Source organism: Bombina bombina, chromosome 4 (genome assembly GCF_027579735.1).
Source record: "Bombina bombina isolate aBomBom1 chromosome 4, aBomBom1.pri, whole genome shotgun sequence".
Classification (NCBI taxonomy): Eukaryota; Metazoa; Chordata; class Amphibia; order Anura; family Bombinatoridae; genus Bombina; species Bombina bombina.
The window spans coordinates 353577653-353599595 of record NC_069502.1 but is presented as its reverse complement, the minus strand read 5'-3'; the positions used below and the strand labels follow the sequence as shown (position 1 = coordinate 353599595).

The window sequence follows — 21943 nt, the reverse complement described above, 5'->3', positions numbered from 1 at the left end:
GCGGACTAAAATCATCCCGATCCAATACGATCGGGATGATTGACGGTCCCTGCTAGTGGCTGATTGGCTGCCAGTTCGCAGGGGGCGGCATTGCACAAGCATTTCACCCAAAATCCTGTGCATTGTTAAATGCCAAAAGCATATGCTGTCGGCATTTATCAAGGTAGAGCGGACATGATTAGCTACAGCAAATCATGTCGGCTCGACCATTAATAAATCTACCACATAAATGTCAGCCTATGAGGTACAGTATGTGACTCATCATGTGCACAGCCTATATCATATAGGCTGAGGTAATGTCCATAAAATGACAGCTGAAAGGGTTTTAAAGAGGCAGGGTATATAGCCCATTTAACAGTTACCTCTGAACTAACAATATTTTATTATCACTATTTAATTTTATAGTGAATGTTTAATTTTAACTATCCTATTAATATATAATCTTCAACATGTAGAAGTAGCACCACTTATATAAAGCATCAATTCATTTATTTCATATATATATATATATATATATATATATATATATATTTAAACTATGGTGGATCTCTAATCTAAATGCATTTTGAAAGTTTTTCACCACTAGAGGGCATTAGTTCACGTGTTTCATATAGATAACATTGAGCTCATGCACGTGACTTTACCGTGGAGTGAGCACTGATTGGCTAAAATACAAGTCTGTCTAAAGAACTGAAAAAAAGGGGGCAGTCTGCAAAGGCTTAGCTACAGGGTATTTACAGAGGTAAAAAGAATATTAATATAACTGTGTTGGTTATGCAAAACTGGGGAATGGATAATTAAGGGATTATCTATCTTTTAAAACAACAACAATTCTGGTGTTGACTGTCCCTTTAAAGGTGGTTGAGAGTGTAAGGAGGAGCATTCTGATGACCGCTGCTTCTTACATTGCAGGAAGCAGGCTTGCATGTGCAAACCTGACCCTCAAAGGCTCAAAAGCAATTTACGCCTCATATGTAAAATGATGAAAATAGAATAAGTTTGGTATCTGTGATAATGATATTTTACAGTAGCTATTTTTGTATACAATACTAGCCCTTAAGCTGTTAATTTTTTAAATTATATTATTAAAGACAACATTGTATGATTAAACTCTGATAATCAATTTGATTGGAAAATGTAATTATATATTGGAATAAAGATATTCATATTTGTTTTGCAGGTATGATGGACTTTAGTCTTTTTGGAATATCATATGTAAGTGGTAATTTCTAACATCAATTATGTTTTAACATATTTGTTATATTCAATATATTTTCAATATTCATAATTTATATTAACAACTTAGTATTATTATTATTATTATTATTAGACTGGAGCAGATATTTGTGGATTCTTTGAAGATACTACTTATGAATTATGTGCTCGCTGGATGGAGTTAGGAGCATTTTATCCATTTTCAAGGAATCATAATGGGAAAGGATTTATGGTAAGTGTGTAATTGTGTGTAAGACATTCAATTAAATTTCATGACTATATACATGACAATCATTTCCTGAAATTCAATTGAGGTTCCTTCAGTCTTCACTCTCCAGACTCTTTTGGCCAGCGGAACTGGGTACTCTTCAATAGACTTGTGCATCCAAGAAATTTTCATTTTGGATATTTGGGGAAATTAATGTGCCTTAATATTTGTTGACTACACTAGTCAATGTTGTTTTAGTTTAAAACAAATACTGAATTTTATTTAGACTTTAAAACAAATATAAAATTCACCTGTAGCAGTTTATACTTACTTTGTGCATGCTGGAGAGCACTCTAACCCAATCCTCTTCTTGACATAGCCCAGGCCGCTCTATTAACAGGCTTAACATGCTCAGTTCCCAGGACCTGCACTAACTTAAGTGCAGGTACTGGGAGCCAACAGTGCTAAAATGAGGGCTCTGGCAAGAAGAGGATCTTGTTAGCGCACTCTCCAGCACGCAAAAGATAAGTAATTACCCTTAAAAAAAAAAGGAAAGGAAATAAATTAATACTAATGAATTTCCACAGTATTTATTAGTTTTCTTCAAAACAAACATCCATTTTTCATTACGAATGTGTATTCATAACTAAATAAATGCACATCTCTACTCTTCATTGTGTTCTGGTTCTTCAAACAGGTTCCCTATTTTATGTACATAAAAAAAAATCTACAATACAAATCATTATGAATTGCTACATTTTAAAGGAACATGAAACCTAATTTTTTTTTCATGATTCAGATAGAGAATATAGTTTAAAACAACATTCTAATTTACTTCTATTATCTATTTTTGTCATTCTTTTGGTATCCTTTGTTGAAGAAATAGCAATGCACATGGGTGAACCAATCACACACATCATCTATGTGTAACCACCAATCAGCAGCTACTGAGCCTATTTAGATATGCTTTTCAACAAAGGATATCAAGAGAATGACATAGAATAGATAATAGAAGTAAATTGGAAAGTTGTTTAAAATTGCATGCTCTTTCTAAATCATAAAAGAAAAACTTTGGGGACATGGTTGCTAGATGATACATTGGATTTAGCTACCAACTATTATTATTGTTTTAATTTCGACATGGATTTAGGTCAGTTTTTCAAAATATATTTATTAAGATTATTGTGAAATAAGAATTAACAAAATCAAGTTATCCAATACTTTAGGAGCATTATTCTCATAAAGCTTCTGCCATGCATTTAAATCACGAAAACAGGAAAATTGTTTAGTTTTTAGTTTACACAACTGAAATGTAGGGGCAGAGTGCTCGCAGGCTGAAATGGACGTCTCCCACAGTTTTACTTGTGGACAGTGACATGAAAATTAAACATAAAAATAAGTGAAAATTCCTTGTGAGGCACGTTTACAGAAAACATGACTCTGGAATCTTTTAACATCTTACCTTTTAGCTTCTAATTCCCCTGTTCTATGTACCTTTATTTGTGAAGATTCAGTAAACTTTGTGATTTATTTCTCAGCTGTGGACTCTATATTCCTGTCAAGCCAAAACTAAAATCACGAGTCCAGTAAGGGATACTTTTCTCTTTTCATCATAAAAAATAGACCATCACATGTTTTGTAAATGTTTGCTATTGTCCCACTAAAAACAACATTCTCTTGAAGAGCATTGCCCTTTTCCATGAGCAAAGCTAGTTTTATTATAAATTTAAACAGATTTTCTTTTCTTTTTCTTTATTCAAAAATAAAAAAAAAACTTTTGACACTTTTTTTTGTTTCAAAAAGCAAAATATTATTTTAAATTAAAAGCCCCCATTTTTATGCATTGCAATGAAATGCGCACAATCCTTAAATGCGCTTAGAAAACAAAGCCAAAAAACACTGCATTTTCCATGACAAAATAATGTATTTGAGGCCTATTTTCTTTCAGGGTCTTTCAGAATGGTTGCAGGACACTTGTGTTTACAATCTTATTCACCAGGGATTTAGATGTTGGCTGTATTATAAAACTAAAATTAAGAAATAATTTCTGAATTAGTCTAGATAAAATGATTATTTTTGAATAACATATAATTTTCTTCTCTTTCAGAGGCAAGACCCTGTGAGCTTTAATGATACATTTATAGATTTATCAAGAAATGTACTGAATATAAGATACTCACTTCTACCATACCTTTATACCTTATTATTTGAAGCTCACACTAAAGGTTCTACAGTGGTACGGCCTCTATTACATGAGTAAGTAACTGCATTGCATTCACTTAAATATGTAATACAAAAAGTAAGAGATCATTTAACTAAAATATTATTAATATAAACAAATGGTTTATATATATATATATATATATATATATATATATATATATATATATATATATATATATATATGTATATGTATATATATATAAGTATTGGTGTTGTCTATTACAACCAAAACTCATGTTCCAGGTATCATGATAGTATACTTAAAATACATTTTTAAATTTATAATTAAATTATTTTATAAAGCTTTATTTATTTTTTTAACATAGTAGTAAGAATATAAAATTGTGCAAGTCATATAACAAGTTTCCATTGGGAAATAAGACTACAGGCCTTACTTTTAATTAGAGGTTTTCAGAAACTTCTTTTTTTATTTATTTAAAGTGTGTTTGTCATATGTAAAATGCAAATCATATAAAAAAAAATCAAAACAAGCATTCACCAAAAACAATATTTTATTACTGTTTTCCCTGTAGTTGGTAAGATGTCCTTTGGGTTTACAATAAGTAAAGTCCCCAGCACCAGAAATTCCTCTGTGAAATTCACAGCTTGCATACCTCTTCCAGAAGCATATAGGGTTATGATTGTATCTATACTTGCACTAGAATAGGCATCCCTAAAATAGGCATCCTTCTGCTGTTGTGCTTTTAAATACCTAACAAGCCACACGTGCCTCATTAATCTCATGATTTAGACTCTACAAAGACAAGGTAAGTAGTTTATAGAGTAACATTAATTTAGGCTTTGTAACTATATTAAATAACCCCTTTCTATGCTACTCTCAGATTGCTAATAGTGGAACAGCTGTGTTTGTCCCCAATATCTGATCAACAAACTGCATTTATAAGTTACTGGCAATATTTTTAAAAAAGTCATTAACAGTATAATTGTAATTTCTATTTAAGATTTATTGAAGATAAACAAACCTGGGATTTGTCTTTTCAATTTCTCTGGGGACCAGCTTTGTTAATAAGCCCTGTTCTTAAGATGGTGAGTAATTATAAATATATAATTAAAAATATTTTTAAAATGAACAATTATTATTTGTATCTATCTATCTATCTATCTATCTATCTATCTATCTATCTATCTATCTATCTATCTATCTATCATCTATCTTTCTATCTATCTATCTATCTATCTATCGTCTATCTGTCAGCTGTATATCTATATATCTGTATGTCTGTCTATCTGTCTATTTATCTATCTCTGTTTTCTGTGTATTTATGTATCAACCATCTATCTTTCTTTATGTTTGCTTGAGTTAGTCTACCAATGATGTACAGATTAACTAACATATATCCTTTATTTGCCTATGACTTTTATATGTTTAAAAAATTATCCAATTACAAATATCTTGTTCTTCATCACTGAAAATTGTATATGTATTATATACACACCAACAAATCATGTTAACACTCTCAGGATTTTTTTTTGTGTTCGGTGTTATTGTTTTAAAGATGTGTCTATTTACTTCTAGGGTGAAGTTCATGTAAATGCATACATTCCTGATGCAGTTTGGTATGATTATCGCATGGTAAGGGTTCTTACATTCTCTTTATATACAATTATACCTCACAGTATCCACAATACCGATATCAAATGTTTTCTAACTAATAATGCAATGCAATAAAAATACCTTATTTAAGGCTTATGAATGATGCACTATTTAGCCAGCTCCACTAGAATTAAGCTTTTTACATGTGTCGGGTATCGCTTATATTACAAGTTTAAAGTAAAAAGTTAACACTTGCGTGTTAAACCAACTCCTGCAAAAATCTGAGCATCAAATATCAAAACTGTTATAACTTATTTTCAAATAAACTTCAATGGCGCATGAAAAGTGGAAAAAAAACTACTCGCACACTAGATTGCATTCACTCAAATCAATATGAATATTTTTTACATTCCAAAATTCTTCACATAGAAGAATATGTTATATTTATTCATAAACAAATATATATATATATATGTGTGTATATATATATATATATATATATATATATATATATATAATTTTTTTGGTAAAATATATATCTATTCCTATAAATATATAGATGATTATATATAGGTATAGTTATATACAGATAAAAATATAAATAGGATTATCTATGTAAAATACATAGAACATATTCCCTTATGTGAAGAACACTTGAATCTGAAATATTTGAATTGCATAAATATGTTTGTACATGTTTTCAGCTACTTAACTGCAAAGGGCTCCAATGCACTTATATATATGTTTGTTTTTATATGTGTATATATGTCTGTAAATGCATAAATACCAAAATAAATACATAAATACATATGTACACACATATAAACACATATGTATATATATATATATATATATATATATATATATTATTAGTGTTCTTATGAGTATAATTGTACTTTTCAATTTATTTTTTTATTGATTTTTGAGTCTTTTTTTGTTTCACGTAACAGTTAACCAGAGGTTGCAGTGATCACTCTTGTGCTTGCGTGTTTGCTTTTACTTTCAACTTGTAATACGAGCACTCCTTCTGACACGCCTAAACAGCCACAATAAACCCAATATCGCTTGCGTGTAACTGTTAGTGCGCCACTCATAATCTGGCTTTATTGTCATGTAATGATTCTTTAATCATAGTTTTAATGCCAATTTTTTGTAGGGCTTCAAAGTTGGTGAGCGAAGACAATGGGCCAATCTATCTGCACCTCTTGAGTATATACCAGTGCATGTACGTGGTGGCTATATCTTACCACTGCAAAATCCTGCTTTTAATACTAATTACAGGTTAGTATAATTATAAGAACTAAGAAACAAAACATCATTCAAGTATTTTTCAGCAATATGATTCTTTATAATAATTACTACTGACATCTGAAGAAGAGACCTTTGAGGTCTCAATAGCTTATGCTTTGCAGCATTCGTCTCTATAGATAAAATAATGGTTCTTTAATGTCATCACAAAAATAATAATTTCTGGAACCAATAATATAATAATTCCCTTTCCAGACATCTCTTCTTATGGACCTATAAGGGTTTTTGAGACAATTAATTTAAAGGGTCACTAAAGTCAAACAATTTCTGTCTTATTTAAAATATAAAATATGCAAGCAGACACATATAAACATGTTATTTTTGCTTAGAAAAATGTAAAGTAAAAGATTTTTAAATTTAAATTAATGTTTATATAGCTGCATCTTTTTTCTTCACACTGTTTTTTAATTTTTTCTTATTAGCTGATAGGTACTTCTTGTTGATGCTTATAAGGTGATGGGCATCTCCTGTTAATGCTTACTGAATATTAATAGGAATATGCCTATATTTTTAAATGCTGCTGTTTCATATTAATGAAAGCATATAGGGACCTACATTTTTTCTTTCATAATTCAGACAGAGCATTCAATTTTAAGCAACATTCATATTTACTCATAATATCAATTTTTCTTTGTTCCCTTGCTATCTTTATTTAAAAAGCAGAATTGTGATGCATAGGAGCCGGACCATTTTTTGTTGAGAACCTGGGTTATGCTTGCTTATTGGTGGATAAATGTAAGCCTCCAATAAGCAGGTGCTATCCATGAGGCTGAACCTAAAATGGGCTGGCTGCTAAGATTTACATTCCTGCTTTTAAAATAAAGATAACAAGAAAATGAAGAAAAATTGTTAATAGGAGTAAATTAGAAAGTTGCTTAAAAATTCATGCTCTATCTGAATCATGAAAGAAAAAAATTGGGTTCAGTCTCCCTTTAAGTCCAATATTTATTTTACTATAAAAGGGACATGAAAGTCAAAATTATACTGTCATAATTCAGATACAGCATGCATTTTAAAGAGACTTTTCAATGTACTTATATTATAAAATTAACTTTGTGTTCTTGTATTTTTTGTTGGAAAGCATACCTAGGAAGAGTAGGCTCAGAAACAGAAAATTCACTACTGGGAGTTAGTTGGTGATTGGTAGTTTCACACATATACTTCTTGTCATTACCTCTCTAGATGTACTCAACTAGCTCCTGGTACTGCACTTATTCTCTGTAGATGACTTTTAAAAAAGGATATAAAAAAAACAAGTGAATTTGATGATAGAAATAAACTGAACAGGCTCTTAAAATTACATATCCTATCCAAATCATGAACGTTTTATATAGTAACACATGAGCAACAAGATTTTGAAATAAAGTAATAGCTATATTGCATTATTTGCCTTTTATATTATATGTAAATTAATTAAAAAATAATTAAGGGATAATAAAAAGTAAATTAAAAAAATATATGAAAGAAAATGAATATGAGTATATGATTGTAAATGTGAAAAAGATAAGGCAAGATTAAAAGTCGAGTTCAGTCTGTGCAGGATGTGCTATTTTGTACAAGCTAAGCATAACTCACAATCTGGTATTACAAGTAGAGTGTTAAAATTTTAAATATAGCATTTTAATGTGGCTGAAACCTTTTAAATGTGCTCTATACATTTAATGGATCGCACGGAGAGTGATATTAGCTCTTTCATTGCACTTCTACTACAGGTAGTGAGTTTTATTATGCTTGAGTGCAATCCAAAATAGCATTGGAAAATGTAGCATTTTTTGAGATCTGAAGTAAACCATTGTTACTAATATTACAGCACATAACTACATGAGGATCTTAATTACTTGTGCACTATCTGTTTAGCGCAACCTCAGCTTAGCGCACCACCAGTTTTGTGCTCAAGCAATATCTGACATGAAATTAACTGTCCGCCCCTATAGAATTATTTTATATGAGGGATTTAGAGCACACATACTATCCGACATGCAACTTTTAGCTCGCCCTAGTCTAATGTTATGATAAAAAACAACTATGGACATCTAATCTTAGTACAACAATAACATTTTTATTGATTGCTCCTGAGCAATGTTAACGTACAATAGGACTAATATTTTTGCGCTCCACTTCTAATCTAGACCATAATTTGTCCAAAGGCTTTGAATAGATGAAAATTCTTTCTTAGATATTTCATAAAATTCTCTTAAATTTTTGAATGCAGTCGACAGAACCCTATGAAACTTCTTGTTGCTTTGGATGAGAGTGAGTCAGCCCATGGAAAGCTCTTCTGGGATGATGGAAAAAGTATTGGTAAGTTATGCAAAAATATATTCTTGAAAAGTGCTTTCCCAAAACAAAGAGGATTACTTTAGAGACCATTTTGGAGTCATTTGATTATAATCATATTACTTCAGAAGTCATTTGCACATTATCAGATATAATCAGGCTTGCAAATTCATCAGATAAATTACAACATTCTGGGAGAGTATTTAAGAATGATTATCAGATTATCTTCATTTAAATATTTTGGTCTGTGGGCATACTTTAGGATGGCTTCTGATGACTAGTCTGGAGTCATCAATTAATTTAGAATGAATCCAGGAAGATCATCTTTTTTGACTAGGGCTGTTGCCATACTTTAAACTATTAAAGATGTTTTGATCATTTTAGTTTAACATTCTTATTATTTTAATATTTAATGTTAATTTTTTTTTTTTTAATATTGACAACATTATGGATACTTTAACTATTTAGCTGAATAATCAGAGATTAAGTCAATACATTATTTTACATTTAAATAAACATTTTTATTGGCAAAATCATCAATAATTGTATATAAGTATTTAAACTGTTATACAGATCCAGTATACAGTTATAGTTTTATAATACATGAAACGGTCAGACATGCTGACATTTTATGAGCTTGTTCTACATGAGTGATTCAAGTCACCCCCCCCCCCCCCGCTGTTGGGATCCATTTTACACTTGAGGTAAAGAATAGTTTATGGAGATAAATAACTGTCGGCTAAATTAGGAGTTGTGCGTTAAGGTAAAAAAGCAGCATTAACAGGTCCTAACGCTACTTTTTTATGCCCGCTGCTATTACAAGTCTTGCAGGTATAGGTGTACCGCACACTTTGTTGGCCTTACCACAAACCGACTTTCGTAAACCCTTTTTTCTATGGGACTTCCATAGCGCCGGTATTACGAGTTTGTCCTGGGAGGCCAAAAAGTGAGCGGTACACCCTATACCGACATTAACGCATTCAAAAGTCAGTAGTTATGAGTTTTACACTACAACGCTGAAGCATAAAACTCATAACTAAAGTGCTAAAAAGTACACTAACACCCATAAACTACCTATTAATCCCTAAACCTAGGCCCTTCCGCATCGCAAACACTAAAATAACATTTTTAATGTCGCTGCCACTATTCTAAATTTATTAACCCTTTAAACCTAAGTCTAACCCTAACCCTAACACCCTCTCACTTAAACATAATTTAAAAAAATCTAAATAAAATTACTATCACTAACTAAATTATTCCTATTTAAAACTAAATATTTTTCTGTAAAATAAACCCTAAGCTATCTACAATATAACTAATAGTTACATTGTATCTAGCTTAGGGTTTATTTTTATTTTACAGGCAAGTTTGTATTTATTTTAACTAGGTAAAATAGTTACTAATAGTTATTAACTATTTAATAACCACCTAGCTAAAATAAATACAAATTGACCTGTAAAATAAAACCTTACCTAAGTTACAATAACACCTAACCTTACACTATAATTAAATAAATTTCCTACATTAAGTACAATAAAATAAATTAAATTAAATTAGCTAAATCACACAAAAAACCCACTAAATTACAGAAAATAAAAAACAAATTACAGATATTTAAACTAATTACACCTAATCTAATAGCCCTATTAAAACCCCCCCCCCCCCCAAATAAAAAAAAAACCCTAGCCTAAACTAAACTACCAATAGCCCTTAAAAGGGCCTTTTGCTGGGCATTGCCCCAAAGAAGTCAGCTTCTTTTCCTGTAAAAAAAAATACAAACACCCCCCCAACAGTAAAACCCACCACCCACACAAACAACCCCCCAAATAAAAGTCTAACTAAAAAAACCTAAGCTCCTCATTGCCCTGAAAAGGGCATTTGGATGGGCATAGCTTTATTGCTGCCCAAAGCCCTAACCTAAACAATGAACCCAACCAATACACCCTTAAAAAATCACTAACCCCCGAAGATTCACTTACCGGGAGAAGTCTTCATCCAAGCGGCAAGATGTCCTCAATGAAGCCAACAGAAGTGGTCCTCCAGACAGGCAGAAGTGGTCCTCCAAACGGGCAGAAGTCTTCATCCAGACGGCATCTTCTATCATCAATCCTTCCGACGCGGAGCAGCTCCATCTTCAAGACATCCGGTGCGGAGCATCCTCTTCAAACAAAGTCTTCTTTGGAATAAATATCTCTTTAAGTGATGTCATCCAAGATGGCGTCCCTTAGATTCCGATTGGCTGATAGGTTTGGTTAGGGCTTGGGCAGCAATAGAGCTAAATGCCCTTTTAAGGGCAATGTCCATCCAAATGCCCTTTTCAGGGCAATGGGGAGCTTAAGTTTTTTTAATTAGGAATTATTTGGGGGGTTGGTTGTGTAGGTGGTGGGTTTTAATGTTGGGGGGTGTTTGTATTTTTTTTTACAGGAAAAAGAGCTGATTTCTTTTGTGCAATGCCCCGCAAAAGGCTCTTTTAAGGGCTATTGGTAGTTTAGTTTAGGCTAGGTTATTTTATTTTGATAGGGCTATTAGATTAGGTGTAATTAGTTTTAAGATCTGTAATTGTTTTTTTCCGTAATTTAGTGGGGGGGGTTTGTGTGATTTAGCTAATTTAATTTATTTAATTGTATTTAATGTAGGGAATTTATTTAATTATAGTGTAAGGTTAGGTGTTATTGTAACTTAGGTTAGGTTTTATTTTACAGGTTAATTTGTATTTATTTTAGCTAGGTAGTTATTAAATAGTTAATAACTATTTAATAACTATTCTACCTAGTTAAAATAAGTACAAAATTGCCTGTAAAATAAAAATAAAACCTAAGCTAGCTACATGGTAACTATTAGTTATATTGTAGCTAGCTTAGGGTTTATTTTATAGGTAAGTATTTAGTTTTAAATAGGAATAATTTAGGTAATGATAGTAATAATATGTAGATTTATTTAAATTATATATATGTTAGGGGGTGTTAGGGTTAGACTTAGATTTAGGGGTTAATACATTTAATATAGTGGCAGCAATGTTGGGGGTGGCAGATTAGGGGTTAATAAATGTAGGTAGGTTGCGGCGACATTGGGGGAGGGAGATTAGGGGTTAATAAATATAATGTAGGTGTTGGCGTTGTTGGGGCAGCAGATTAGGGGTTAATAAGTATATTTTATTTGGGGGGTTGGTTGTGTAGGTGGTGGGTTATAATGTTGGGGGTGTTTGTATTTTTTTTTACAGGAAAAAGAGCTGATTTCTTTGGTGCAATGCCCCGCAAAAGGTTTTTTAAGGGCTATTGGTAGTTTAGTTTAGGCTAGGTTATTTTATATTGGGGGGGCTTTTTTATTTTGATAGGGCTATTAGATTAGATGTAATTAGTTTAAAGATCTGTAATTGGGTTTTTTTCTGTAATTTAGTGTTTTTGGTGATTTAGCTAATTTAATTTATTTAATTGTATTTAATGTAGGGAATTTATTTAATTATATTGTAAGGTTAGGTGTTATTGTAACTTAGGTAAGGTTTTATTTTACAGGTTAATTTGTATTTATTTTAGCTATGTAGTTATTAAATAGTTAATAACTATTTAATAACTATTCTACCTAGTTAAAATAAATACAAACTTGCCTGTAAAATAAAAATAAAACCTAAGCTAGCTACATGGTAACTATTAGTTATATTTTAGCTAGCTTAGGGTTTATTTTATAGGTAAGTATTTAGTTTTAAATAGGAATAATTTAGGTAATGATAGTAATTTTATGTAGATTTATTTAAATTATATATAAGTTAGGGGGTGTTAGGGTTAGACTTAGATTTAGGGGTTAATACATTTAATATAGTGGCGGCAATGTTGGGGGCGGCAGATTAGGGGTTAATAAATGTAGGTAGGTTGCGGAGACATTGGGGGAGGGAGATTAGGGGTTAATAAATATAATGTAGGTGTTGGCTATTTTGGGGGCAGCAGATTAGGGGTTAATAAGTATAAACTAGGTGGCGGCAATGTCCGGAGCGGTAGATTAGGGGTTAATAAGAATTAATGTAGGTGTCCTTAATGTCGGGGATGGCAGATTAGGGGTTAATAAGTGTTAGATTAGGGGTGTTTAGACTCGGGGTTCATGTTAGGGTGTTAGGTGTAAACATAAATTTTGTTTCCCCATAGGAATCAATGTGGCTGTGTTTTATGTTGCTTTTTTGCAGGTGTTAGACTTTTTCTCAGCGGGCTCTCCCCATTGATGTCTATGGGGAAATCGTGCACGAGCACGTACGACCAGCTCACCGCTGACTTAAGCAGCGCTGGTATTGGAGTGCGGTATGGAGCACAATTTTGCTCTAGGCTCACTTCTTGCCTTTTAATGCCTGGTTTGTAAAAACCCATAATACCAACGCTGTATGTAAGTGAGCGGTGAGAAAAAACTGCATGGTAGCACCACACAGCTCATAACGAAAAAAACTCGTAATCTGGCCAATTGTTTGTGTGAGTGACACTCAAATGGAAGATCAGAGGTCAGGCAAAAATAAGGGCAATCCAAAAAGAGTGGTCAAAAACAAAGCCAGGTCTGAATTCAACAAACAGCAAAGAGTAACAGCACCCCCAAAGTACATGGCTTTATAAATGGGCAAGGCCTTCAGGAAGGGGTTGACGTTAAATAGGCTGCGGCAGAGTGATAATGTCCTGCAGATGCAGATAGGTGGAACTACAAAAAAAAGAAAGAATATAAAAGGTAACCTAAATAACAAACTTGTAGCACAAAATCCCTGAGAATAAAAAATAAAAAATGAACGCCTCTATTCTATCAGTCCTTAATATGGAATATATGTATATATTATTTTTACACTCAAAGTAGGTGTGATATTTCAGAAGACATGTATACAAATATTTCAAAATACAATAATTGTTGGTGTATCAAACTATATGTGATATAAATAACAAAAGTTTAAATAAATACATTTATGAAGCGGCTATCTTAAAAAAGTATTTTTTTTTACATATCCCTTTAAGAAAGGGAAAATATAAGACAGCGCTAAGAAATAAATTTCTGATGATCTCTGATGAAGCGCATGTGCCCATGCACGAAACGCGTAAGATAGGAGCTTACCTGTTGTCCTGTATGGAAGCCTGCTCCAAATAAACCATTTTGCATCTACTTAAAGACTTAGCGCTTCTTTTTCCTCATTTCTATAAGAAATAAATCAGTTACTAAGTAAAATTTATATGCTAAAATTTAATTAAAAACACATATATAAGTGTATTCATTTATGCAAAAACATGACATAAACTAAGTGACAAGTACTAAGAAAAAATCATACTTGCACTGAAAGTAAGTATAATCGCTGGAATCATGATCCGAACTTAGTAACAAGTGAACTACAACCAGGAGAACAGGATAACCATCCGGATAATCCAAAAAGATCTATTCGTTTCAAGGAAACACTCCTCTTCCTCAAGCTACATGAGAAAGATCTTTGACACGCTTAGTGGATCATTTTGGATTACCCAGCTGGTAATCCTGTTCTACTGGTTACAAAATTCCATGTGACATACTTGCAGTGCAGCATTTTAGCAAGCTGGAGACCCTGCTGGTTCAATTCAATTGTGAAACTACTGCAAAAACACATGGCTCTTTCTGGCATGACAGTAGTTTTGGAGTAATGTAAAGTTTTGAAAAATGACACTTCTCCATTTCTGATATCACTAAACACTACTAGACAAAAGTTCAGACAATGTAAAATGTGACATGAAGTTTTTATTGTCTAGTAGATTTATTTTTTCTTTGGTGAAGAATAAGCAGCAATCATTGAGATATTAAACTTTAAAGATGTAAGTTAGGACATGCTTATTAACAGTATTTGCCACAGAGTATTGTGGGTATTAGTCTGTATGGTAAGGACAGTGCGTACCTTTCCACACTCTGGCTCAAAAAGCTGCGTTTGTAGTAATATAAACAAATCCCTATTTATAAGCACACACAGTATATAAAATCGCACTGCAACTCACATACTGTACAGACACTCTATACAAAGTCCAAACACATAGCAGACACAAACAATGCAAAAAACAGCATGCACATATTACACATACTACACTATACTACAACACCACTAAATGTGCACACACTACACAAAAGCTTATAGGCTATACACACTGCATCACAACCCATACATGCACATTCATTTTTAAAATTCAAAGCGTATGAAATTCAATGGTAAAAATGGAGATGGTATGGTCCTGAAAAAATGAAAAAAATGGGGGATACAAATGCTGTTCTTTTTTCCCAAAGATGTTTTTTTTTCTGGAAAATTTGAAAAAAGGAGACTTATGAGACTGTGTTAAGTCTCAATTCATTGAAATTTGTATACCCTGAAGAAAAGCAAATCCTGGAATACAATTCAAATACTAAGAAATACTGAGGATGCAATTCTCAAATAAAAGAGATATACAGTATGTATTTCTGTGTTAAGGGGCACTGCAGGGAAAAAGGTTTCAATTTATTTTGCTTGTGCGCTTCATCTTGTTTGTATAGTTGATTGAGTTTTTTTCTGGCCTCTCAGTTGGACCTTAATTGAAAGATCAGAGTTTATATTCCTCTGAATTTTGAGAATGAATCCATATTTTAACTGCATTAGTTTATCTTCTTAATCTTTATCTAACTGATGACTTGATTCCCACTAATGTTCGGCTCCCCATCACAGCACAGTGTTTACCTGTAATCTGACCACTAAATAGTTAGTTTTTTTCAAATACGAAATAGGATTTTCCAAATGGTACAAGGCTGGCAAAACACATCCTTGCATGCCAGAGGTGTCCTAAAGACATTAAAAAATACTTAATGGAATTAAATGAGGAGGGCTATAGCTATAAATGTGCAAGTAGCTGTTCCCTGCAATGTTTCCATTCCAGAAACACTCTTTCTGCTTCTTCTGTAACAGCTGGGTCAGTGCAAAGGGCTTCTCCCCCAGCAGCATCTTCATGTAAGCAAGTGTTGCAAACAACTGCCTACAAAAAATACACATTACCTTCATTTATAATGTTACCTGGAAATCAGGAAAAAGTTGATCAAGGTCTTGCAAGCACAATATATTCTTCTGTGATCGGTTACCCAATCATATTCTTCTCATAAGGAAGCATTAGCGAATGCTTCCCTATGAGAAAACTCACTACAAGAGAACCATAGTTGTCTAATATTGAGGGAGTAAGCCCTACTGATTGTCAGCTTGACAGCCAGGGAGCATTCCCATTCTGTTTTAATAAAGTTTCTTCTTATGACATAGCCACTTTAATAAAACAGGACTAAGGGGGACCTCCTAAACACCCCTAAAGCACTTCAACAAGCTGAAGCACTTTAAGGGGTCTGGAGTTTCTTTTTAATATAAAGTAATGATTTATCTCTGTTTGGTGCTATGAACCAGTGGAAGGATTTAAGGAGACAAAGAAATCTTCATAGCTTTGTTATAGTGATGGTCTCTTTAGTTTTTTACTGTCTGGGTGGGGTTGCCTGTTCTCATGTACTAGCAAAAGAGGTTCCTTTAAGCTTTCACGTTTTTACCATAGATATCTGACACTTGTAGTTCATTTTGTAACAAAAAATATTGTTTTTAAAAGCAACTTTAGTTTATTATTTACTGAATAAGCTGTTCTTTTATTTTAAGTTTAATATTTTTTATACACAATGCATTTTATGTTCATAATGTAACACGATTACTTCATAAGTGTACTCTGCTCTGTATTTTTTTATTCTTATTTTCAATTTTTCCAACATTTTTTTTTTTTCTGGAATAAACTGTTTTATTTATCTTTTGGTAAAAAGGGTATGATTATGGCACTTAGGTTCCTCATCAACGATTAAAAATCATGGAAATTCCAAAATAGTTTATTTCTGGAAAAACTATTTTATATATCTTTAGGTAAAAACTGTATGATAATGCCACTTAGGCTCCTCATCAAAGATTAAAAAAATCATGAAAATTCCAAAATAGTTTTCTATTGAATAGTTGTTCAGATAGTATTCAGGCAAAAAAAGCACTATGGCAACAGTTTTTTTTTTATTATTTTTTATTAATACATGCAAGGAAATTAATTCTGGGCTTGTAACTAATGTGTCATGTGTAGGGATATATAACTTATTTTATATTAGCTTTATTAAACATCAGTAAAGTAATGTTATCTACTGACAAATAATTAGCAATATACATTTATACTGGGGTTTTTTTTCTTCTTTCTTAGACTCAATTGAAAAGGGAACTTATATAGAATATCAATTTTCTGCTGGTCCGGTAAGTTTTTAATAATAATAAGCTGAAACTAAAAATTATTTTCTTGGATTTTTATAAAATGTAATTGTCTAGAGACGTGAAATTATGTTCTGAAAGTCGTGCTTATCAACACATACATAACAACTAGTTTGGTGAACCTTTAACCATGGCAAATACCTTTTATTTTAGAAATGATAGAATTTCTCCTTTTTGTAGTTTATTTTTGTTTTTCAAATTCATACTTATTTTGAGCTAGATCATTTAGGCCACAGAAAGGTTTCATTGTACAGACAAGATCATATTCAAAATTTATAGAAGCTGGATATTTTGCTTTTTCCAGCCTATAACCAGTAGGCATTCCAGTCAATAAAATATATAGGGCCAGATTACAAGTGGAGTGCTACATATCCCTTTCAAGAAAGTGATATTTGCTCTCCACTTTGTAATACCTGCTCACGCTAATGTGCGCTATTATTACAAGTTAACTGCAAAGCGAACGCAACCTCAAGTGAGCATGCTTCCCTAGCCTCCAATGGTAGCCTTGTTCTGATGCCGTCAGAGACGGCATCAGAACTAAAGTGCAGCGAAGGGAGTAAGTAGCACAGCGATGGTAGCATTTATAAATATACAGTATATGTACTGTATATGCTAATATACATATATATTTATGTGTTAATATGTGTTTATACACATATTAACACATAAACATATGTATATAAGCATATACATATACATTTACTGGGAACGCACAGTTCCCATAGACCACAATTTAAAGGCACTTTTCAGTGCCGTTTTTTTTTCTAACACCCCATTCCCACTAACTTTAAAGCCCCAAAACTGCCTAGTGCAGTTGTTTTTTTATTTTAAAAAAACTAAAAAAAACTAAAAAAAAACTAAAATGCCCTCTATTTTGAGGGCATTTGGGACACTTTAAGAAAATTAACCAGAGATCACTTGTAGTGGCTGATTAATTATCACAGGTCTGCAAATGTGCAAATTTCCGTATGCGGGCATGTGATAATTTAGCGCTCCACTTGTAATCTAGCCATTAATTGTGTTAGGTGTCCAAAACATGATGTGTAACGTGGCAAATGAAATCCATAAGCAAGGCAGAAAAACAATAATTACAACCACAACACTTTGATTTTTTTTTTACCTAAACCTTAACTCAGCATGACAAATTAAAAAATAAATAAAAAAAATGTTATTGCGCCTGCAAAGTTGTCTCATTTTTATTTTTTAATTTGTTATCTTAAAGTTTTCTTTTGTGAATATGTGGGAGTGAGCTGTTTTATATAGCGTTCTTTATTTTGCTTTCATTTGTTTGTTTTGTAAGGATATTGACGTCTTTCTGTGATGTTTGTACCCTTGAACTTGGAAGTGAGAATTTAACAGTTGCAAGATAGAAGTAGCTCTATTGAATTGAATGTAACTAAACTCTAGCTGTTATATATGTATTTGCTCTATGAACCCAAAGGAATAATTGATTAGACAGAGATAGATTATTATTATTATTTTTTCATAATCAAATATTCAACTATCTATTATTTATAAAGTGCAAAAATGTTGTGCAGTGCTATGTAGAGGCATTATAAATTATATATATTTTTTCCTATTCAGAATCATTTAACACTAAATGCAACAAATTCAAAATATACCGATCCAAACAATGTGAAATTTGAAGAAATTAAAATTTTTGGCCTTTCAAAAAACATTACCGGCCTTATTGTGAAAAGAGATGGAACTGATCAAAGTTCTTCACATCAAATTATTTACGATGCTGCAAATCAGGTAAAAAAATAAAAAAATACATTTTTGAAATATTTACAGTATAAGGCTCAAACACAATTGTTTATTAAATGACTGTTGAATTCTGCAGTTCAGAAAAAAAAATATTTTAGACATTTTGCTTATTAATGAATTTAATCATCCTGTAAAAAAAAAAAATTAAAAATCTGTTGCAGATTGCATCAATCACTGGTCTTAACCTATTGCTGGGAGGATCATACTCACTGGAATGGAATCTTGATCTTGAGCGTTTTGACTGTTACCCTGAAGATAATGCCAACTCTACTAATTGTGAAAATCGTGGATGTATCTGGAAAGTATGTATTTCAATAATTATATCATTGTTAATAATGCAAATCAAATAACAACGAAAAACATATTAGAGAAAGCAACAACAAATTAATGTTAATATTTTGCAAATTATTTCCTGCTAGACAAAAAAAAGGAAGTTTTGGAATTATTATATAAAAATAAAGAAAATCTTTTTGAATCCTACAGTTTTTGTTGTTTTTGTTTTTTAACCAAAAAGTAGATTCAGATTACAAAATCATTTGCTTAGCTCAGGTTCTTTACAGAAATCTAAACCACTAAAAAAATATAGCTGCTTATGATGTAATACTTAACTGAATGTCTTTGGCCTAGATTTGGAGTTTGGCGTTAGCCGTGAAAACCAGCGTTAGAGGCTCCTAACTCTGGTTTTAGGCTACCTCCGGTATTTGGAGTCACTCAAAAAAGGGTCTAACGCTCACTTTTCAGCCGCGACTTTTCCATACCGCAGATCCCCTTACGTAAATTGCATATCCTATCTTTTCAATGGGATTTTTCTAACTCCGGTATTTAGAGTCATGGCTGAAGTGAGCGTTAGAACTCTAACGACAAAACTCCAGCCGCAGGAAAAAAGTCAGTAGTTAAGAGCTTTCTGGGCTAACGCCGGTTCATAAAGCTCTTAACTACTGTACTCTAAAGTACACTAACACCCATAAACTACTTATGTACCCCTAAACCGAGGTCCCCCCACATCGCCGACACTCGATTAAATTTTTTTAACCCCTAATCTGCCGACCGCCAACTACGTTATCCTTATGTACCCCTAATCTGCTGCCCCTAACACCGCCGACCCCTATATTATATTTAGTAACCCCTAACCTGCCCCCCACAACGTCGCCGCCAGCTACCTACACTTATTAACCCCTAATCTGCAGACCGCAAAGCGCCGCCACCTACGTTATCCTTATGTACCCCTAATCTGCTGCCCCTAACACCGCCGACCCCTATATTATATTTATTAACCCCTAATCTGCCCCCCACAACGTCGCCTCCACCTGCCTACACTTATTAACCCCTAATCTGCCGACCGGACCGCACCGCTATTATAATAAAGTTATTAACCCCTAATCCGCCTCACTAACCCTATAATAAATAGTATTAACCCCTAATCTGCCCTCCCTAACATCGCCGACACCTAACTTAAATTATTAACCCCTAATCTGCCGACCGGAGCTCACCGCTATTCTAATAAATGTATTAACCCCTAAAGCTAAGTCTAACCCTAAAACTAACACCCCCCTAAGTTAAATATAATTTACATCTAACGAAATTAATTAACTCTTATTAAATAAATTATTCCTATTTAAAGCTAAATACTTATCTGTAAAATAAATCCTAATATAGCTACAATATAAATTATAATTACATTGTAGCTATTTTAGGATTAATATTTATTTTACAGGCAACTTTGTAATTATTTTAACCAGGTACAATAGCTATTACCTAGTTAAAATAATTACAAAATTACCTGTAAAATAAATCCTAACCTAAGTTACAATTAAACCTAACACTATACTATCATTAAATTAATTAAATAAAATACCTACAATTACCTACAATTAAACCTAACACTACACTATCAATAAATTAATTAAATACAATACCTACAATTACCTACAATTAAACCTAACACTACACTATCAATACAATAATTAAATACAAAACCTACAAATAACTACAATGAAATAAACTAACTAAAGTACAAAAAATAAAAAAGAACTAAGTTACAAAAAATAAAAAAATATCTACAAACATAAGAAAAATAATACAACAATTTTAAACTAATTACACCTACTCTAAGCCCCCTAATAAAACAACAAAGCCCCCCAAAATAAAAAATGCCCTACCCTATTCTAAATTACTAAAGTTAAAAGCTCTTTTACCTTACCAGCCCTGAACAGGGCCCTTTGCGGGGCATGCCCCAAGAAGTTCAGCTCTTTTGCCTGTAAAAAAAACATACAATACCCCCCCCAACATTACAACCCACCACCCACATACCCCTAATCTAACCCAAACCCCCCTTAAATAAACCTAACACTAAGCCCCTGAAGATCTTCCTACCTTGTCTTCACCATACCAGGTTCACCGATCGGTCCTGAAGAGCTCCTCCGATGTCCTGATCCAAGCCCAAGCGGGGGGCTGAAGATGTCCATGATCCGGTAGAAGTCTTCATCCAAGCGGGGCAGAAGAGGTCTTCCATCCGATTGAAGTCTTCATCCAGGCGGCATCTTCCATCGACATCCATCTGGAATGGAGCGGCAGCATCCTGAAGACCTCCAACGCGAAACATCCCTCCTGACCGACAACTGAACGACGAATGACGGTTCCTTTAAATGAGGTCATCCAAGATGGCGTCCCTATAATTCCGATTGGCAGATAGGATTCTATCAGCCAATCGGAATTAAGGTAGGAATATTCTGATTGGCTGATGGAATCAGCCAATCATATTTAGCTCACATTCTATTGGCTGATCGGAAAACAGCCAATAGAATGCGAGCTCAATCTGATTGGCTGATTGGATCAGCCAATCGGATTGAACTTGATTCTGATTGGCTGATTCCATCAGCCAATCAGAATATTCCTACCTTAATTCCGATTGGCTGATAGAATCCTATCAGCCAATCGGAATTCGAGGAACGCCATCTTGGATGACGTCATTTAAAGGAACCGTCATTCGTCGTTCAGTCGTCGGCCAGGATGGATGTTCCGCGTCGGAGGTCTTCAGGATGCTGCTGCTCCATTCCAGATGGATGTCGATAGAAGATGCCGCATGGATGAAGACTTCAATCGGATGGAAGACCTCTTCTGCCCCGCT

General features: G+C 33.0%; 1 protein-coding gene across 1 annotated transcript in view; it reads left to right on the top strand.

Moving 5' to 3' along the window:
• The window catches only part of MGAM (maltase-glucoamylase), a 300259-nt gene that overhangs the window by 190880 nt on the left and 87436 nt on the right, over positions 1–21943 (top strand). The window contains exons 39-48 of the mRNA XM_053710109.1: positions 1181–1215; positions 1331–1447; positions 3531–3679; positions 4609–4693; positions 5184–5240; positions 6358–6482; positions 8722–8810; positions 16985–17034; positions 18634–18804; positions 18978–19118. Coding sequence (XP_053566084.1) covers positions 1181–1215; positions 1331–1447; positions 3531–3679; positions 4609–4693; positions 5184–5240; positions 6358–6482; positions 8722–8810; positions 16985–17034; positions 18634–18804; positions 18978–19118 — 1019 coding nt within the window. The remainder of the gene's footprint in view (positions 1–1180; positions 1216–1330; positions 1448–3530; positions 3680–4608; positions 4694–5183; positions 5241–6357; positions 6483–8721; positions 8811–16984; positions 17035–18633; positions 18805–18977; positions 19119–21943) is intronic.